This window comes from Barbus barbus (genome assembly GCF_936440315.1).
Source record: "Barbus barbus genome assembly, chromosome: 18".
NCBI lineage: Eukaryota > Metazoa > Chordata > Actinopteri > Cypriniformes > Cyprinidae > Barbus > Barbus barbus.
This window is the reverse complement of record NC_136746.1, coordinates 28,168,548-28,187,916: the sequence shown is the minus strand read 5'-3', so window position 1 is coordinate 28,187,916 and position 19,369 is coordinate 28,168,548. Positions and strand designations below refer to the sequence as shown.

The 19,369-nt window shown below is 35.8% G+C and overlaps 1 protein-coding gene across 1 annotated transcript in view; it reads left to right on the top strand.

The window, feature by feature from the left end:
* The window catches only part of itga9 (integrin, alpha 9), an 87,421-nt gene that overhangs the window by 7,977 nt on the left and 60,075 nt on the right, over window positions 1–19,369 (top strand). The window contains exons 3-10 of the mRNA XM_079439339.1: window positions 1,588–1,694; window positions 8,983–9,106; window positions 11,807–11,874; window positions 14,658–14,787; window positions 14,866–14,951; window positions 15,051–15,113; window positions 16,227–16,364; window positions 17,212–17,317. Coding sequence (XP_079295465.1) covers window positions 1,588–1,694; window positions 8,983–9,106; window positions 11,807–11,874; window positions 14,658–14,787; window positions 14,866–14,951; window positions 15,051–15,113; window positions 16,227–16,364; window positions 17,212–17,317 — 822 coding nt within the window. The remainder of the gene's footprint in view (window positions 1–1,587; window positions 1,695–8,982; window positions 9,107–11,806; window positions 11,875–14,657; window positions 14,788–14,865; window positions 14,952–15,050; window positions 15,114–16,226; window positions 16,365–17,211; window positions 17,318–19,369) is intronic.

Genomic DNA, 19,369 nt, shown 5'->3' with positions numbered 1-19,369 from the left:
AATTCTTCTTGAGCAGCAAATCAGCATGTTAGAATGATTTCTGAAGGATCATGTGAGACTGAAGACTGGAGTAATGATGCTGAAAATACAGCTTTGATCACAGAAATAAATTATATTTTAAAATGTATTCAATTAGAAAAACCATTATTTAAAATTTTAAGAATATTTCACAATTTTTCTGTTTTTACTGTATTTATTGATCAAATAATATACCCAATATTTGTGTGCTCTGTATGTTTTATTTTTTGCTTATTAGTTTTGTTCTTAACATCGGACTAGTCGAGTCTAGGGCATTATTTGTTTGGCACTTGTACGGCATTCCAAATCATTTTTGAGGTTCCTAGACAGTAAGGATGTTGTCTTTGTAGGCAGTAGACTAATTTTTGGGCCGGTGTGAAGATTTCTGGTTATGCATTGTTTAATTCAGTCAAATCTGGGTGGTAGTAGAATAGGAGTCCCAGTTCAGTTGGGCATTATGCAGACTTAAATCTCCATACTGATGCTGTCAGTCTGAGGAGAAGGAGGAGAAAAGAACCAGAGCCAAAGAAAACAGCCGCTGTCATCACTCTTTCTCCTGTGGACAATCACAGTTTGCCCCTCAGAGGGCCGCTGTAGCTCAACGCTCATAGATAAATATTAAAGCCGACCCTTATGCTTAGATAAACTCCCTGCAGGAATAACACGCCTTGCTCGTAAATCCTCCATTTTTGTACCGTTAAATACCCAAAATAGACAGTAGATACCTCCAAAATAGATCATGTCTGATTCAAGAAGCTGATATCTCATAGTTTATATTTTCCAAGGTCACCAATGTTAGCCATTTTTAATCCAAAACTTTTGAGGTAAATGAACTGTGATCATGCTTTGAGTTTTTTCTTAAATGTCTTTAGTAAACAGACTGGGCTGTATTTCCTAAAAGGATCGTAAGCATAAGTATATTGTAGAAATTGTCAATACAGTCTTACGATGCTTTTGGGAAAAGCAGCCCTGGTGCATTTAACTATTGTCTTTTGTTTGTTTGCAGCTTTGAACAACTCTTTTTTAGATGTAGTGCTATATAAATAAAATGTGACATGGCTTAACTATACCATGGTACTGAATGATCACCAGATAAATGTACCATGCTATTTATGACAATGTACCTTTTGGTATCATTGTACTTTTTTGTATAGAGAAATATGCACAATAATTAGTCTAGATGTGTTTTGCATGGCTTTAATGATCATTTTAGGAAGCCAAAGTTAATTAAGCAGTATTTAAGAGGTTGCTCGCATCTTTTTACTACTACATTGTGGGATTGGAACTTGATTTGGCCAATAGAAATAAAAATAGATCTTCTAGACTGTGATTCTCCCCAGTATTGTAAACACTGAATTTCATTTTTGCATTTGATACACATGACTTTTACATTGCAAAAATACAAGCAGTATTGTCTGTATTCAAGCATATTAAATGGACTCAAACATTGAATGTCTGACTTTTGTTTCAGCCTGTCTGGTCTTGGAGTGGTTTTATTGTGTTTCTCGTTACAGACAGGGATGTTTATCTCTCTGTTGGCTACAGTAACGTTCTCATTCTGTACTCTAGGAAATAAGCAGAGGGAGTCCTGTGGGAAGACGTGTCAAGGCGACAGGAATGACGAGTGGATGGGGGTCAGTCTGGCTCGACAGGACAAACCCAACGGCAAAATTCTGGTATGTTCCATTTTGAAGCAGAAAACAAGTAATCTTTCCCAACTGTAACTCTAAATTCTCATTGGATGAATTGTTGTTATAGAGTGATACAGGGATGACATAATTGTGTAGGCCAACCTGGATGTCATCATTGCCAGGGTTCCTTTGACAAAAAAACCAATAGGATTTTTCCATTGGATTCTGATTTGGAATGGTTGGATTGGATTGGTTTTGCAGAAAATTAACTCTGTGGCCAGCAAAAGTTTATGCATTGTAAAGTTTCAGGAGTGACAACCGCATTTAAATATGGGAGTTCATTCACTAAATTACAGTTTTGCGTATACAGACCAGAACTCACTCTCAAAACTGCCATGACTGACAACGTTGTAACCATAGCAATGTTTTGCCATCTCGTGCATTTGGTATTTGCTATTTCTGAAGTAAAATTACAGCAACCAAAGACTCGTTATGTTCGATTATTTTAACTAAACACTGTTGACAGAGCCGTAGTTTGGTTAATGTTTGGAAGGCTGCTTTGCAGTGCGTGCTCTTGCCATGTCCACATATGTGACCCTGAACCACAAAACCTTAAGTCTTAAGTCGCTGGGGTATATTTGTAGCAATAGCCAAAAATACATTATATGGGTCAAAATTATAGATTCTTTTATGCCAAAAATCATTAGGATATTAAGTAACGATTATGTTCCATGAAAGTATTTTGTAAATCTCTTACTGTAAATATATCAAAACTTAATTTTTGATTAGTAATATGCATTGCTAAGAACTTCATTTGGACAACTTTAAAGGTGATTTTCTCAGTATTTACATTTTTTTGCACCCTCAGATTCCAAATTTTCTAATAGTTGTACCTCGGCCAAATATTGTCCTATCATAACAAACCATACATCAATGGAAAGATTATTTATTCAGCTTCTCAATTTTGAAAAATGGACACTTATGACTGGTTTTGTGGTCCAGGGTCACATATTATAAACAATGCTTATTAAACATCTTTGGGTTTGTTATTGGGTGAAGCAATCCAGTTTATGAAGTTAATAAAGTAGGCAGGTGCAGGTTGAGATATTTTGGTATGGTGCTTATTTACAAGGTATTGCGTTTGGATTTATGTTTATTATTGGCTTGTTCTTAATTGCTGTTTTTTTATTGCAAGATCTGGCAACACTAATGAGTCAAGACGTACCTTTGTTCCCTGCGATTTCTTGCACCATGCATGGCATAGAATTTTGAGGTCTAAATACAATCTCCAGAGGTAAAAACCTGAATTTAGGCTATAAACGAAGTTGTATAACTAAGCTTCTGACAAATCTTTCAATCCTTTTTTAAAATATATAAGTTAAGAAAAGGGCTTACAAGGCTGTAAAAGGGACTAGTGAGTAGATGAGTTTCATTGTGACGATGTTTAACGTCACCGACAACCTCTGTAGTCCCATTTAGACATTTGTCCACCTTTTTCAAGACAAGTAAAAGCTTAAAAAAAATCACAAGTGGGGTATTGCTGAGGTATTTTATGTTTTAGAATGAAATGTAATATAAATGTAAAATATTAAGAGCTTGTGTTAAATACAGACCTTATTTCAGGCATTTAAACAAAAACCCATTCAAAAAATGACTGGGATTATGGAACCAGAAGTGCAAAACTTGTATCTGGGTTTTAGGGCTTATTTTTGCAGCAGTTAATATTGCACAGAACATTTACTTTGAGGAAGCAGATTAGAAATGAAACCTGTTCAAAGTTTACATAAAACGCGAAGATGAAAGACTCCGCATTAAATAGGTAATTAAGGTCAATGTTGTCTGGATTTTTGTGTGTTGATTCAACATTTGAGTGATTTTGTCAGAGTAGGAAATTTATGCTTTTCTCCAATGAGAATACAATAGACTTTTTTTAAGTAATAATAGCTTCAAGCATGCTTTATTTCATCTGTTGTTCCACAATAACGGCTGAATTTTCAACCATCTCAGCAGTTGTTTAACACAAACCACATCGACTTGTAAAACATGGGCAGAAATGATGAAGCCATCATTGTTAAAGACTCTTTCATGACAACCGCATTGTTAAACTTCAGCTGGTCTGTACATCAAGAGAAAGTGTTTGAAGTAAGGGTCATTTTCTCAGGAAGACAAACTGGAGCTTCAGAATAGACACTTTAACTGGACAAACAAGACATCAGTATCAGTCTTCTGGGTTTCTTGGTTTCTTCAGGCTTGAATTGTGTCGTGGTGGTCCGACTCGAGACATCGTTACTTCTCTGCTGCCGTGGGGGTTGAAGTCTCGAGCTCCTCTGGGTTTTGATGGGCGTCTTACAGGAAGGCAGTATCAGGGTGGTCTGATCAGAGGCAAGGACACTTACAGCGCTGATATGTTCAAATCAAAGAGGATGAGGGAGAGATGATATGTTACAGTAGAAGCTGTAATGATGGTAATTTGGTTGGTAGATTAGTATTTACAAGTCAAAGAACCGGATTAAACATATGGGCATTCAGGCACGAGTGATGGAGATGCCAACACAATCCGGAGGAGTTTGGCAGGAGATGTGGCGCACCAATGTGGCGATGTGGTGTAGCTCATGCAATCAGACTTTAGAGACTATTTGGACTTTTTTTTTTGTGTGTATTTGTTTTTTTTTTGTGTATTTCACCATAGAGGTGACTTTGGTTTTTTTCAATATGTTCATTGCACCATAATCTTTATATGTACGCTACCATTTGAGCTCAGTAAACTGATCAAAAGAGACAGTAATGAAGTAAAGATGTTTATAATGTTACAAAAGATTTCTATTTCAAATAAATGCTGTCCTTTTGACCTTTATTTGTCCAGGATTCTTAAAAAAAATACTTTCATAAAATTTTTAAAAATAGCTGTTTTCAACATTGATGATAATAAGAAAGGTTTCTTAACTCTTTCCCTGCCATTGACTAGATATCTCGTCAATTAAGAGACAACACTTCCCACTTTTTTCAACACTTTTTTGTGTGTGTGTGTGTGTGCGTGTGTATGTATGTAGCCTACATGTGTGTGTTTGTGTGTATAAACGTGTCTGTATGTGTCTATGTCTGTCTGTTCTGTTTATTGAATGTAATTTCAGTTATTCATATAATTATTTACAGGTGAAAGAATATGACAGTTTCTCAGTTTTTTTGTCCAAAATGTTGTATTTCTGATGAAACCTATGTGCATTCAAGTGGTGATAAAGAATGAGCACATGAAGATAGAATAAAATAGTTTTTTTAATTAAAAGCAGAGGCTTGGATTTTTATTTTTATATATAATATGTTCATATATTCATAGCAGAAAATATTCTGAGGACCGTCAAATTTAGGGGAAAATCATCAAAATGCTGGCGGTGGCTGGAAACTTAAAAAAAAAAACACTGGCAGGGAAAGAGTTAAGCAGCAAATCAGCATATTAATATTTTCTGAAGGAGAGTTATTTTAAAGTGCAATAATATTTCACAATAATACTGTTTTTACTGCATTTTTACCGACCCCAAACTTTAGAACTGTAGTGTGATTAATGTCTGTGGAAGCCTGTTTTTTTATTTCATGATAAAAAACTAAGACTGGTAATTGCGACTTTTTAACCCAAAATTCAGACTTTGTTTCAAAATTGCGAGAAATAACACAGAATTGTGAGGAAAAAGTTGGATTTATGAGATAAATCAGAATGCAATTCTAACTTTTTGTTTTCTTTTATTGCAAACCTATGGAAGCCTGATTCTGCCACAATTTTTTTTTTTTTTTTCACAATTCTGTCTTTTTTTCCTCCATATCTCACAATTTGTACACTTTCTCAGAATTATGAGAAACGAAATCCAATTTGTTAGATATAAATTCAGATTTATGACTTTTTTCTCCAGAATTGCAAGAAACAAAGTCCAAATTGTGTGCTATAAACTCAAAATTGCAAGAAAATGTCCATATTGTGTGAAACAAGTTAAGATTAATGATTTATTTTTAAAAACGGCAAGAAACAAAGTCCGAATTGTGAGATATAAACTAAAAGTTGTGAAGAAAAAAAAGTCAGAATTGTAATATAAAAAGTCCCAATTACCTTTTATGTTTTTAATTCCATGGCGATAACGAGCTTCCATAGATTTGCAATGAAAGCTGTGTGTATACAAAATATATTTCATGTATAACCTGAAAGCACTTCAACATGTGTTTCTTAGATGTATATGTTTACAGTGTGAGTGCATCCCACCACAACAAATAGCTGTATTTGAAGAGATTCACGTTTATATGTGAGGCATGTAAGAGAGCTGTTGTGCAGATGTGGCGGCCTTCCCTCAGCCAATCAGCTCTCAGCATGAGCAGGAACATGATTAGCCCGTGATCCGCGGTGACTCAGAGCCTCTCAGACTCATTCCTGATTTAGTTGAGCATTACGTGTTTCATTACATCTGTCCTGTGTGTTTCCCAGCACTGGCTGCCAGGGAATAAGTTGGAGTTTGTTCCTTTGGTTGTCATTAGGCTGAGGTTGTTTTATTGACATTCAGCTGAGATGGTTATTGAATGAGTTTAGATGATGCTGCCAGCACAGTTGAGCGGATTGCTCTAGGCTCTGACACAGTCTAACAGACTAACAGTGTTTCTCAACACAACAAACTACTGCCAGATAGTCATCTGACATCATGTGTGAGCGTTCGTATGAATCTGTGTGGCTGTAATATCTTTAAATCAGTTGTTTATCTCAATGGACTGCGTAAGCGCTGTTGGAAGTGGAGAAATAGGAAGCTCAACTGTTTTGGAGAGAATTTGGTTTCTCCACAGTCCTGAGCTCCTCGATGAGGGATTTGATCAAATAGGGAAAGGAAAGTTTGTGGCATATGAATATACTGTATTAATGAGCAAAACAGAAAGGTTTTGGTTTGTTGCTTGATCATTTCCATATTTTTTTCCTTGGGTATAATGACTTGATTAAAGTTGAATTCGGTCTTATGTGCCTCGGTTTCAGTGATGGTATTTGCTGAGACAAGTACCACTATTTCTATTTCTCATACAAACACATAAACCAATTTTTCTCTTGTGATTATTTTGAAGTTTTTGTTAAGATCCTAAAAGTAATTTTTTTCTCATTTTATCTTAGTCGGGAGGTAACAAAATCCATTTCTATGTGCATTATGAATGAATATGTATATATATTATTTTTATATAATGACTTATTTAATCAATATTTTATATTTTTATGTATGTTTTATATTTTATATACATTTGTTTTTTTATTTAATCAGTATTTTGTACATTTGTGTTTTTTTTGTACTTTAAATGTATTTTGATTAATACCAGATGTTTACATCCCTAGCATTTTTTCCCAATCGAAAAATAAATCATCAATAAAGATCAGCATGAAAAGTGTTATGTTAAAATCTTGAGGAGAAGTATGTAAAAAATCAAGAGAATATTAAGATAAAAGTATTAATGCATAGACTCTTTGGGCTTAACTGAAACTTTAACACTGTTCTGCTTTGCAAGAACTTCCTTCAGTGATTTCCGTCAGGAAATGCAGCTCTACTTTAGTTATTATCCTCTGTCTATGACCTTTCTGCTTTGTCTCTCTCTCTCAGTGTCTCTCTGCTCTCTGGCTGCCTTCACAGCCTTGAGCGCTTCTGTTGTTCCAGAGATCAGAGCTGTTTGAATGAAGATGCTCAGCTTTCTAAAACCACCAACCCTTTCTCAGTGGACATATTAGATCCACAGCCGTTTCCAGACTTGGCTCTATGCTCTGGTTTTGCCTCAGAAGTTAATGTGACACTGGGATAAAGAGAAGAAGCATTGTCTGTGTATCGTGTTTGTTTCTTGGTGCAATTAACATGCAAGCTGATGAAGATGATGTAATTTCGGACCTGATGTGTGTGCTATACCTTTGTCATGCTAAACACCATATTTAAACTGAGGCTTCAAGGACTGTAGAGTTTGTTTAATGGGTTGTAATTGTACTGTCTTTAACCTCATACCTGGCATTCCTGTCAAATTAAAGGTGCAATAGGTGATTGTCTTCAAAAACATTTTTTGTTATGCTGGTTGAAAGTCTCTTCACATCCAAATAACAGTAATTAAGTTAAGTGGTATAAATGTATTAATTAGGGGTGTAACGGTACACGTATTCATACCGAATCCTTTCGGTACGGGTCTTTCAGTTCGGTACGCATGTGTACCGAATGAATACAGTATTTTTTTTTCTTCTCCAGGAAATTCAAATAATAAATGGCGTTTTGACAGTCTTTGATGTGGCATGACAGATCGCTGTATAAACGGCTTGGAGAGCCTCTTCTGGGACGGTTCAGAAACGCTCTGGTATAAACCCAGCACAAGCATTGACTCGAGCGGCCGCGATCAGCTCCGGTTCCCGTGTCTGAGCCGTGTCTTCTTTTACTAGCTTTAACGCGAATAAACATGACTGAATGTCTCATGTAATCGTTCAATCATTGTTTCAACCACAGAAAGACATCAACAAAACGGCTTGGAAATAAAATGTCACGTAGCATTTCATTTACCTCAGCAAGTCATCAGTGTCCACAGCTCGTTAGTTCACTAGAGAAATGAAGTCTAAAGAGGAGCATTTCGCAAAATATTACACCATATACTGGTCATATTTTACTAAACCTGTTAGTCCTAATTATTTCATGTATGTTTAAATTAATCTGTTATGAAACATGCTATGACAGCCAGTGTGTAATTGAATATATTTTAACAAATAGCCTAGAAATTTTACTATTTATAAGTTCATTGAAAAATTTACATGTTTGCATATCATTTTATTTAAAGTGTTGATCATCTATTTAAAAATAAATAGTAATTAAATTTAAGTTTGGGTTAAGTTATTAGGCCTAATTGTAACCTTATAATGTAAAAGGGCCCCCTATTGTTTTAAGCATAAACTGAGGTAGATTTTTATCACTAAGAAAATTTAAACTATAACTGATACGTCATCAGCGCGTTCACGTATGCTGTGCAGACAGAGCGAGAATGGCAGGCAAACATCAACAACCTGATCTTCCTTCCTGCTATTATAGTACTTTTACTAACTGTACTATAAAGTTTTCTCACCGGTGAATGACACATGATGTATTATAGTAATGTTGTCTCTGGTCGTCTGATCTGTGTGTTCAGGGGGCGTGGCTTTGGACGGTGATTTGCAGGGAGGGTGGGACATTCGCTTTCAGTGCTATCAGGCTAAAGTTAGCATTTTCCAAGATCATCTACTGCACCTTTAAGTATCCCAGCATCTACCCTGACTGACTTCTATAGTCCTCGTCGCTCACTCTTCATTTTCTTGTATTGTCTGCAGGCCTGTGCTCACCGCTGGAAGAATGTATATTATGAATCAGAGTATATCCTCCCTCACGGATACTGCTCCGTCATCCCAGCCACTCTGCAGGGCAAGTCACAGCCTCTCATACCGTGTTATGAAGGTATGACATGCTCTTTACGACTTTAACTCATCTCAATTATCTTTCAGGATTATTTATGTACTATTATAGTATTTAATAATATAAGATTTTATAAGTGTATGTGTGTTTTTATATATATATATATATATATATATATATATATACATATACACATTATATTTATATACAACAAGACTATATTTTATAAACAAGACTTTGTCGTAATTTTGTTTCTCAAGTGGATGTATCTTGATTTAAGAATGTTTAGAAATTTGGAAAATAAGACAAAAATACTTTCATTTTTTGCATTGTTGGTTGAAACAAATAAAAGTGAAATAAAAAATTATTGGTTTTAGTTTACAAAATCACTATAGTCTTATAACTTTTGATTTGGGTAAAATAACATTCAGTATGCTGTATCATCAGTATCAATATCAGTGCTGGTATTTTCCTGTTAGTCAGCAATGAAAGCATGTGTTAGTGGTAAATGCTGAAGCAAACATCACTATTACTATTGCTAATACTTAGGGTTAGTCATTTGAGCAAACCTCTAACCCCAAGTATCATCATAATTGAACCACAGTTCAATTCATGTAGAAGCAGGTCAACTAAATAAGTGCAAACTCTGAAACCGCTGTTTCTCAGTGTGGTCAGATCCGCTTCCACGAGGCGCCATAATGGACTAAAGTCAAGTGAACCGCGTGAGAGAGATTGAAACTGATCCTGTATATTCACTCTACATGCCGGGTGAAATTGTGGTTCAGTTATGATACGGTGATTCATTACATTGTGTACCGGATCTTTGATATGTATGACAGTGTATGATCTATTGTGAGGTAGTTAGTGATAATCAGGCCTATTGTTGGAGAATCTTTGGTCTTTATCAAATCACAAGTCCAGCAAACTCTCCACTGAAGCGGACTACAGAAATGACGGCCAAGTCCAAGCCTTAAACCCTCAGAACAAGTTGGAAAGATGACACTGTTTACTGTGGCACATGTTCACAACAGGCTTCACAATGAGTTATGACGCCCTGAACTTCCTCCAAAACCTCAGACTGATGTTTTCTGGCATCAAAGCGCTGGCACCTTCAGAATCGAAAAGAAGCAGCACGCTGGAGAGAAATATGACCCATCAGGCAGGGCGCAGCATCTGGGAGTTTGGAGGACACATCTGGGGTTATGCTGGTTAAATATTTGACTCTTTGCACATCAAGATAAAGGACGGTTTAGCCTTTATTCAACAAACATTATGACCACAGTGCATGTCCAAAAGACCGTTATGTCACCATGCTTTCAGATGATGTAGAAATCTCAATTTTGGAAAATTGACACTTATGACTGGTTTTGTGGTCCAGGGTCACAAAAAACTTTATGATATTGAGAGATCACAAAACATACTCATTTTTAAAGGACAGTTCCAGGGTTATAATTTTATCAGCTTTACCTGAATTTGTGGCATAATAATATATACCAGAAAACAATTTCAACTTCTCCTTTTTTATTTATTTTGAATTAAAAGAATGTTCCATGTTCATAATGTTGTATACCACAAAAAGTTTTTACTTTTTTAAAGTTTGTTTGTTTATTCTGTATTTAAAATTTAACAGCTTTACTTGAATATGTTGCATATTATTATACTGTATACCACAGAAAATAATTAAAATTTTCTCTCAATTTATTTATTTATTTTAATTGAACTTTTTTATTTATTTATAGCAGAATTCACAGTTATTTTTATTAAGGCAGTTTTTCTTTATCGCTATCTCCTTTCCTTGTGCATGTCAAGCAAAAGTTTTTAGGGATTTCATACTGATCATAGGAGAAATATTGAATGTAATTTTGCACAGATTAGGTCGGCTAGCAATTTCCTTACACTAGCCACTTATTACAGTGCATTATGTTTAAGTCTTGTGGCTATACTTTCAGAATAGTGTATATTTTAATTTCCATCCCAGTGCATTGCTTTACCCCAAAGTACATTATGGCAAACACAATTTTTGCTTATTTTTACAAACTGTGAAATGAGTAAAAACTATTTTCTGTCGACAACATGCCATAGATGCACAAAAATGAACTTGTTTTGAACCAGGAATGTTCCAGTGCCAATCAACAACTGTCAATATCAGAACTGGCTCGCGCTCGCTCTTTATCGCTCCCCCCATCACGTATTATACTTCTGACAGATGTTATTGTAGTATATTAAATTCAACGCCTCCATCAGCATTGGATTTCATCATCCCAGTAGGACTTTTTGTATTTTACAAGATGTTTTGATTTGCTGCGGAAAGAGCGAAGGAGGGTGCATGAATTCTTGATCAGAATTAGTTTCCGTGTCCAGCTCCCGAGTTATTTATTTCCTTCCATATCTTTTCCCGACTCCAGTGAATTGCCATCGGGGGCCTTCTATGTGTGTGCAATGCATTATGGGGGGATCCAAGCCCAATATTTTTTGTAACCGGAGAGCACAGCGATCCCCACCGTTCTCAAAGCCCTCCAGAGTGAGAGCTTTTGTTGAACGTGGAGCTGCTAGGTCGTTCTCAGTCTGTATCTCGGCCCCCAGGTTCCTCTTGGATGGAGTTGGGACTTTGACTAACTCCATATGGAATGTCGGAAGAACTCCAGTAAATGCTGGCTCAGGCTCACAGCGAAATCATTTGTGGTCTGTTGTTTTTTTCCTTCCTCTCTCTCTCTCTCTCTGTCCCCCTACTCACTCTCACAGACCATAAGAAGACCTATGGGGAAGAACATGGCTCGTGCCAAGCCGGGATCGCAGGCGTTTTCACTGAGGTCAGTAGAAGTACGAGTATGTTATGTGTTTTCACATGTGTGGCGCTCTGGGCTGGCGAGCCTGTGCTGTGATTACATGTATGAACACTCACATTTAACAAAGTATGATTGATATATTTACTCTCCAGGGTTTTAAAGGAATAGTTAAACTAAAGATGTCTGTCATCATTAACTCACCTTCATGTCGTTCCACACCTGAATGATGATCTTTCTTCCTCAGAACACAAAAATTAAGATGTTTAGCAGAAACCAAATTCCTAATCCCAGCTGAACACCTCTGGTGTGACTTTAAATGCAAACACCAATGACTTGTACATACACTAAATGGACAAAGTATTGGGACCCCTTTCTTTAGAACAGAAAAAGGCACTAAGAAATCTGTGGCAACAAAGATAGAAACACAATTCATGACTTTAAAAATTGTATTCCCATCTGTTTTGCAACAGTGACAAATTGAGAGTTGTGTTGGATGGAAATCAGGGGGAAATGTAAACTAAAATTAGAGTGAAAACAGAAGAATCCAATCTAATTGAAAATATTAGAAAAACTATAATCAGTATAAAAATCTAGTATCAATTATACTAAAGTAACACTGATGGAAATAGCTAATTTGTTATTTTTAAATTACTTTTATATTGTATTGTTTTTTTTTTCAATTAACTTTACTATTAGTATATTGCAGAAGTGATCTGGACTACTTTATTCTGCAATGATCATTTTTTTAATTAAAAAAAAAAAATTGGGGGGAGGGGGGTCCTTGAAAGCCCCTGGTCACTTATTGTATGAAAAAAATCCCTTTCATAACATTCATAACAGTCATATGGCTTTGGAACGGTGTGTAAATTATGATAGATTTAAGTTTAAACTATCTCTTTAAAAGGAAGGTTGCATTAATTCCAGTCTTTGGCTCAGCAGGCCTGTTGGTTTGTGTCCACGGCCTCTGTTGAACAGATCCCTGTAGGAATTTGAACAGAATTCAAACAGTTTCTGTGTGATGCACACGTTTGCTGAAGGCTGTGAATTGTTTGTCCACTTGCCCTCTGTTTTGTACGTTGACCATTGCAGCGTTTTGTCTGTAGTGCAGCCAATCCATTAACATGCAGTCCAGGCTTTGGATGTAATGTCTGGAACAAATACAAGAACACAGACTGACAGATGTGATGCCCAACAGTTCATCAGTATCATCACTAGATCACTCTCTGACCCTTTTCACTTTGCTTTTCATTAGGTTTTCAAACAGACCTATTGTTGTCTTGTTGCATTTAAGCTGACCTCAGGTCAGTCAGTATTGGACATTCACAGAGAGGAATTAACCCATAGCAGAATGGCATCTGCATCGGCTGCTTTGTAGTTTGGATGGTAATGGCACTTTATCATTTGGCAGAACGTCTTAAGTGACCTTCAAGACCTTAAGTGTCTAAAACAGATGTCTTGATTGAATGCTGTCGGATCAGCTGGAGGTGCTGTTTTTACGTGTTTGGCAGGACTGACCGAGTCAAATAGCATTTGTGTGGGTTTTTTAGCAGTCAGGCGTTGTGAAATGGAAAAAGCAGTGAAAAGTGTCCATTTGTGGCTTGATAGAACTGAAAACAGCTATGTAAAGACCCTGTTTCCTCGACACATGAGGGATATTCTATGTGCCCACACTTTTATATTTGTATCCTCTGAGATGAGTGTTGGAAAAAGGGAAAATGTTTTTTCCACCAAAGATTCATAGCCAAACATTTATGACAAATTGTGCATTTTTTTAATTATATACTGTATGTCGATTAGAGCACAGCAGGGACCTGCAACTTTTTCAGTGGCTTTGGTTTCACAAGTATTTTTTCCGTTCTGTTTTCTTAATAGGGATTTTTCGAGGCTTCTAAGCATTGCCCCCCCCCCCCCCCCCCCCCCCAAAAAAAACGAAATAAATAAACAATATAAAACTATTGACTTTTGACAGTACCGTTTGAATATAATAATAATTAAAAGAACTTATCAATTTGAATATATTTTATTTCTATGATGCAAAGCTGAATTTTCAGCATCATTACTTATTACTTATACATTTTCTTCAGTGTCACATGATCCTTCAGAAATCATGCTTTGCTGCTCAAGAAACATTTTCTGATTATCAATGTTGAACACAGTTGTGCTGCTACATATTTTTGTGGAAACCATAACACATTTTTATTCAGGATTCTTTGATAATTAGAAAGTTCAAAAGAACAGCAATTATTTGAAATAAAACGTATTAATTTTAATATTAATAAATGTATTTGTTTATTCTAAAAAATATTACTGACTGCAAACTTCAAGCATCAGTGGATATTATATTATATTATATATTTATTTTTATTTTTATTGCATATATATGCAATATATTGGTCTAAAAAATCTGAGTTCTCTGATTCTGTAATCCAGTCTCTTCTAGAGCTTAGTATTGATTTCAGCAATTAAACATTTTTGTCATATGTACTACTTGCTTTTAAATGAAGTAAATATGCTTCACAACCTGTCCTCAAACATTTATACAGTATCACAAGAAAATCCCTATGGAGAAAACTTGTCTTGTTTGAAGTGTGACAATGTGGAGCAATTAAAACCGTTCAAAGGCTTGAGTTCTCCTTCAGCTTAAGACTCCATTGAGTGATCAAAGCAACGAACGACAGCCGTCCTTTCAGCTCACGGTTGGGTTACCAGCAGATAATAACACAACAGTTTGTGGCTTTCGGTTTTTCTCCTGTGAAAAATTGGTAGTTTTTGAATGGATCTCTATTGCTTTTTGTTTTGTTTCTTAGGAGCTGGTTATCATGGGTGCACCTGGTTCTTACTACTGGACCGGAACGGTCAAAGTGTTTAACATGACATCCAATACTCACTACAACCTAAATCAAGACAACCTGAGTCTTCGCAGATACAGTTACCTCGGTAATACCTGCTCAGATATTAATAACCGCTTCAATATTCCATGCTGTAGTCAGTCCGTCACAGATTTGTGTTTTTTAGGGTATGCTGTGACTGCTGGTCACTTCTCCTCCCCGAATACTATCGACGTGGCGGCCGGTGCTCCTCAAGACAGTGGTGGTGGAAAAGTGAGTGGTGCCTTGCAGAAATTGCATCATTGGTTCCAGGTTCTGTTTACATTACCCTCACTTTGACATTCCAAAACTACATTGTCGTCCATATTTTAGGTTTACATCTTCAGAATCGAAGGAACGTCTCTTGTAAAGACCTTTGAAGCCTCAGGGAAAATGGTGAGTATGATGCTCAGGTTTTCTAATTATTTACAAGCATAATTTATTCCAAATGTAAAATGTTTATATAATCCACCATAGTTACTTAATAGGAAAAGTTATTTTTCTGAAGAACACAGAAAGAGTTGTTTCTGAAAATTAGTTTGGACTGGGACTGTCGAAACCCTAAAAAGGCAAAAAAGCATAATTATCTCTAAGCCTACTGTATCATATTTGATACATACATTTCTAAGGCCTGTGATTATCAACATGATTAAAATTGAGCTAAAACCTGCTGTACACAATGTACAATGTATATGCCTTCTGTCACCTGATTGATGGTTGATTAGTAAGTAAAAGACCTTTTAGTGTAATGGTAAAAATGTCCACCTTCAGGGGTTGGCTCACATGTCTCTTGCTGTGAAAAATGTACTGATTTATATTAAGTATAACATTTATAGTATAATATTTTAAGATAAACACTTACTGGACTGAAGCAACTCCGCTTTACTTGATTATCCATATAATATTTAGACAAATCAAATGAGAGTATCATATATAATCATCAGGCTTACTAAGACATATTGGGAGATATGAGAGTGACATCTGTTATTTATGTTATTATGAGTTTTATGTAGTAGAGTTTTATGAAGTAGTCTGCTATACTTTTATAAAGATCATTTATTTTCTTACTTCTATATTTTATCTTACTTTTTGGCCATATAAATATCAGCACCTGCACCAAATAAAAGCCTGATGTATCAAATATGATGCTCAGAAAAAAAAGACAATGATTAAAAAAAATATATTTTGTCTAAAGGTTCAATAAACAGTTCCATTTATAAAATAAATAAATAGGATTTTTCTGAGCCTTTACAGGGTTAAAGTACTATATATTACTCATGCTCTAGTTTTGTGTGAAAAAAGGACAAAAATTTAAGCTGTTAGCTGAAAACCGGTTCTCATTTCTCATTCATCTTCATATACATTCAAATATGGGCAGTGTAGTTAAATTGTAGCTTGACTTTCTTCCAAAGGGAACTGTATGAGGTAATGCATCTTATAGAGGAGTGATGTGCCCTGTGCATGGCGTTGTAACCTGACCCGTTTGCTCTTGGCTCGGCTTGGTTTCAGATGGGCTCTTACTTTGGCTCCTCATTGTGTGCAGTTGACCTAAACGCAGACGGACTGTCGGACTTGCTGGTGGGAGCACCCATGCACAGCGAGATCCGGGATGAAGGCCAGGTTTCTGTTTACCTCAGCAGTGGCAATGTGAGTTCACTTACATCTGTGTTACTTATTAAAGGAGTAGTTCATCCAAAAATGAATATTTGCTGAAAATGCCATCAGGCCATCCAAGATGTAGATGAGTTTGTTTCTTCATCGGAACACATTTTGATAAAATGATCAGTGGTCAGACTGAGAGTCCAAACAGCTGATAAAAACATCACAATAATCTACCTGTTTAGAAGGCAAAAATCCATCATTTAGACTTTTTAACTTGAAACCTTTTCTTCTGGCCAAAATACAAATCCATAATTCATAATAAAGCTTCCTCCAGTAAAGAAAAAAAAACATCAGAGCTGTTTTGGACTTTATTCACTAGTAAATGGTTCTTGATCTGTGCATATTTCTCTCCTGATTCAGACCAGATGACTTTTTTCACTGGAGAAAGCAATATTATGGATAGAGGCCAGAAGTTTTAATGATGGATTTGTTTCTTACAAACATGCATATTTTTGCTTCACCATACATTAATGGATAGACTTGTGGATTATTATGATGTTTTTATCAGCTGTTTGGACTCTCATTCTGATGGCACCCATTCATTGCAGAGCATCCATTGCTGAGCAAGTGATGCAATGCTACATTTCTCCAAACCTGTTCTGATAAAGAAATTAACTCATCTACATCTTGGAACAGCACATAATAATTTTTGGGTGAATTTGCCAATTTTGTTATAAACAACACTTGAATGGCACAGCACTGTAACAACACTATAAATGACCAAGTTGCATTATGCCATAAATGACCAAGACTTAAATTCAAAGGGAAGTGTTTTCATGCAAATTGACAAATGTTTTGAGTATAAACAATGTTTTTGTACTTGTTTGTTCAGGGAGTGATGGAAGAAGTTGCAATATTGAACGGTGACAATGCATACAATGCTCATTTTGGAGAGTGTATCACATCTCTTGGGGACATTGATGACGATGGCTACCGAGGTCAGTGTACAAAATTACTTTGCGCTCAAAATGATTGCACACTGGAGCAAAGCATGAGCTTCCAATACTAAAGTCCTTTAATATAAGGAATATTTTGGGTTTGAGTCTGTAAGATAAAAAATAAAAATAAAAAAACTTTTATTCAGCAGTGCTGTATTAAATTGATCAAATGTGACAATATTTTAAATAAATGCTGTTTTTCCGCTTGCTATCCATCAAAGAATCCTGAAAAAATGTATTACAGTTTCCACAGAAATTAAGACGATTTTTACAATATATTCACTTATTTTAAATTGTAAAAATATTTCACATTACAGTTTTTTACTATATGATCAAATAAATACAGCCTGATTAAAATAAGAGACGTCTTTCAGAAACATTTAAAAATTGACTCCAAACTGTTTTAAATATTGAGCTGTGCATTGTAAGTGTGTTAGTGTTCACATCAAGTTGTGTTTATCTGGAATATTCCTTTAATTCAAATGATCACAGAAGCACATGTTGCAAAAATCATATTTCCGCTGTATTGGAGACAGAGACATTGTTTGTCAAGTAACTGGAAAAGATGTTTTGACATGAAACAAATTCAAACCTCAGATATCTCCTCTGCGACTAGTGTTCTCACCCTTGATTTTCCTGGCACCCCGCTGTCCAGTCGAAGGCTTTTCTTGGCTTCTGGATTTGCTCTTCACCTGATGCATTGCTTGATTGTAGCTCTATTTTTTGCATGTCGCCTCTTTTTGTAATTTTAGGACAGACTGTCCTCTGTTCTCGTACAGTAATTGTTCCTGAAAGTGTTTAGGGATCCTGACCATCACACAATAAACAGACCAAACGCATCTATTAATGTGGAAATGAGACTAAGAAATAAGAGCTGGTGAAGCTAATTAAAATTGCCTGAGGAATATCTAATAAGTGGAGACAGATGTGTCGGATTAAACAGGAAGTGAATCTTTCCGGTGTAGGACAGCAAGGGGGTTGGCTGTGCTTAGAACAAGAAACCAATTCAAGCAATCAAGAATCCTTGTAATAAAATGGTGCCGCCTATATGTATTGAGAAGCATCTGTGATAAACTGTTCAGGGGTCAGTGTGGTAGTAAACATGTCTGCATTTAACCTGCCTCTTATTGGGTATTTTTTGAGGTCAGCAAAATTTTTGGATGAAATGAATACTTTTAGTCAGAAAGGATGCATTAAATTGATCAAAAATGTGATGTTACAAAAGATTTCTATTTCAAATAAATGCTGTTCTTTTAAACTTTCTGTTCATCAAAAAACATTGATAATAATGAGAAATGTTTCTTGAGCAGCAAATCAGCATATTCGAATGATTTCTGAAGGATCACGTGACGCTGAAGACTGGAGTAATGATGCTGAAAATTCAGCTTTGATCACAGGAATAAATTACATTTTAAAATAGATTCAAATAGAAAACGTTGATTTGAAATTGTAATAATATTTTTAAATATTAATGTTTTTACTGTATTTTTGATCAAATAAATGCAGCCTTGGTGAGCATAAGACACTTCTTTCAAAAACATTTGAAAAATGCCATCGACCTCAAATCCTGAGCACCAATGTATAAACTGCATAAATGTAAAGATTTTGCATGTAAATAAGCCAGTCTCAGTTTGTCTCAAATACTGTATAGAATGGCCAATGCTTCAGATTTATAATTTTATGGCTGTTACAGAAATGTAAAAGTTCCAAAACTCAGCACATTGAAAATATGTGGTAGTGAAATGTGTACTGCTGTTTTCATGCGCAAGGGATTTTTTTCTGACTCTGTTTCAACCCCCCTGAAGTATCACAGACCTTTACAGGCTCTCAAAAACACGTAAGTGTCCATTAAGTGACTTAGCAGAGCGACTCTCAAACAGAGATGGGCTTAAGGCAAACAGGCATTTATTGGGGTCCTGACACACACAAATCCACCTCCAGCGTTTCTATTCCAGTCGTAGGTCTCTGGCAGTCTGACCTAATTCAGCTGCAGTGCATACTATGGTATACTGTTCTAACTTTTACGATTGTTGCTTGTCAGACTGTATAAGC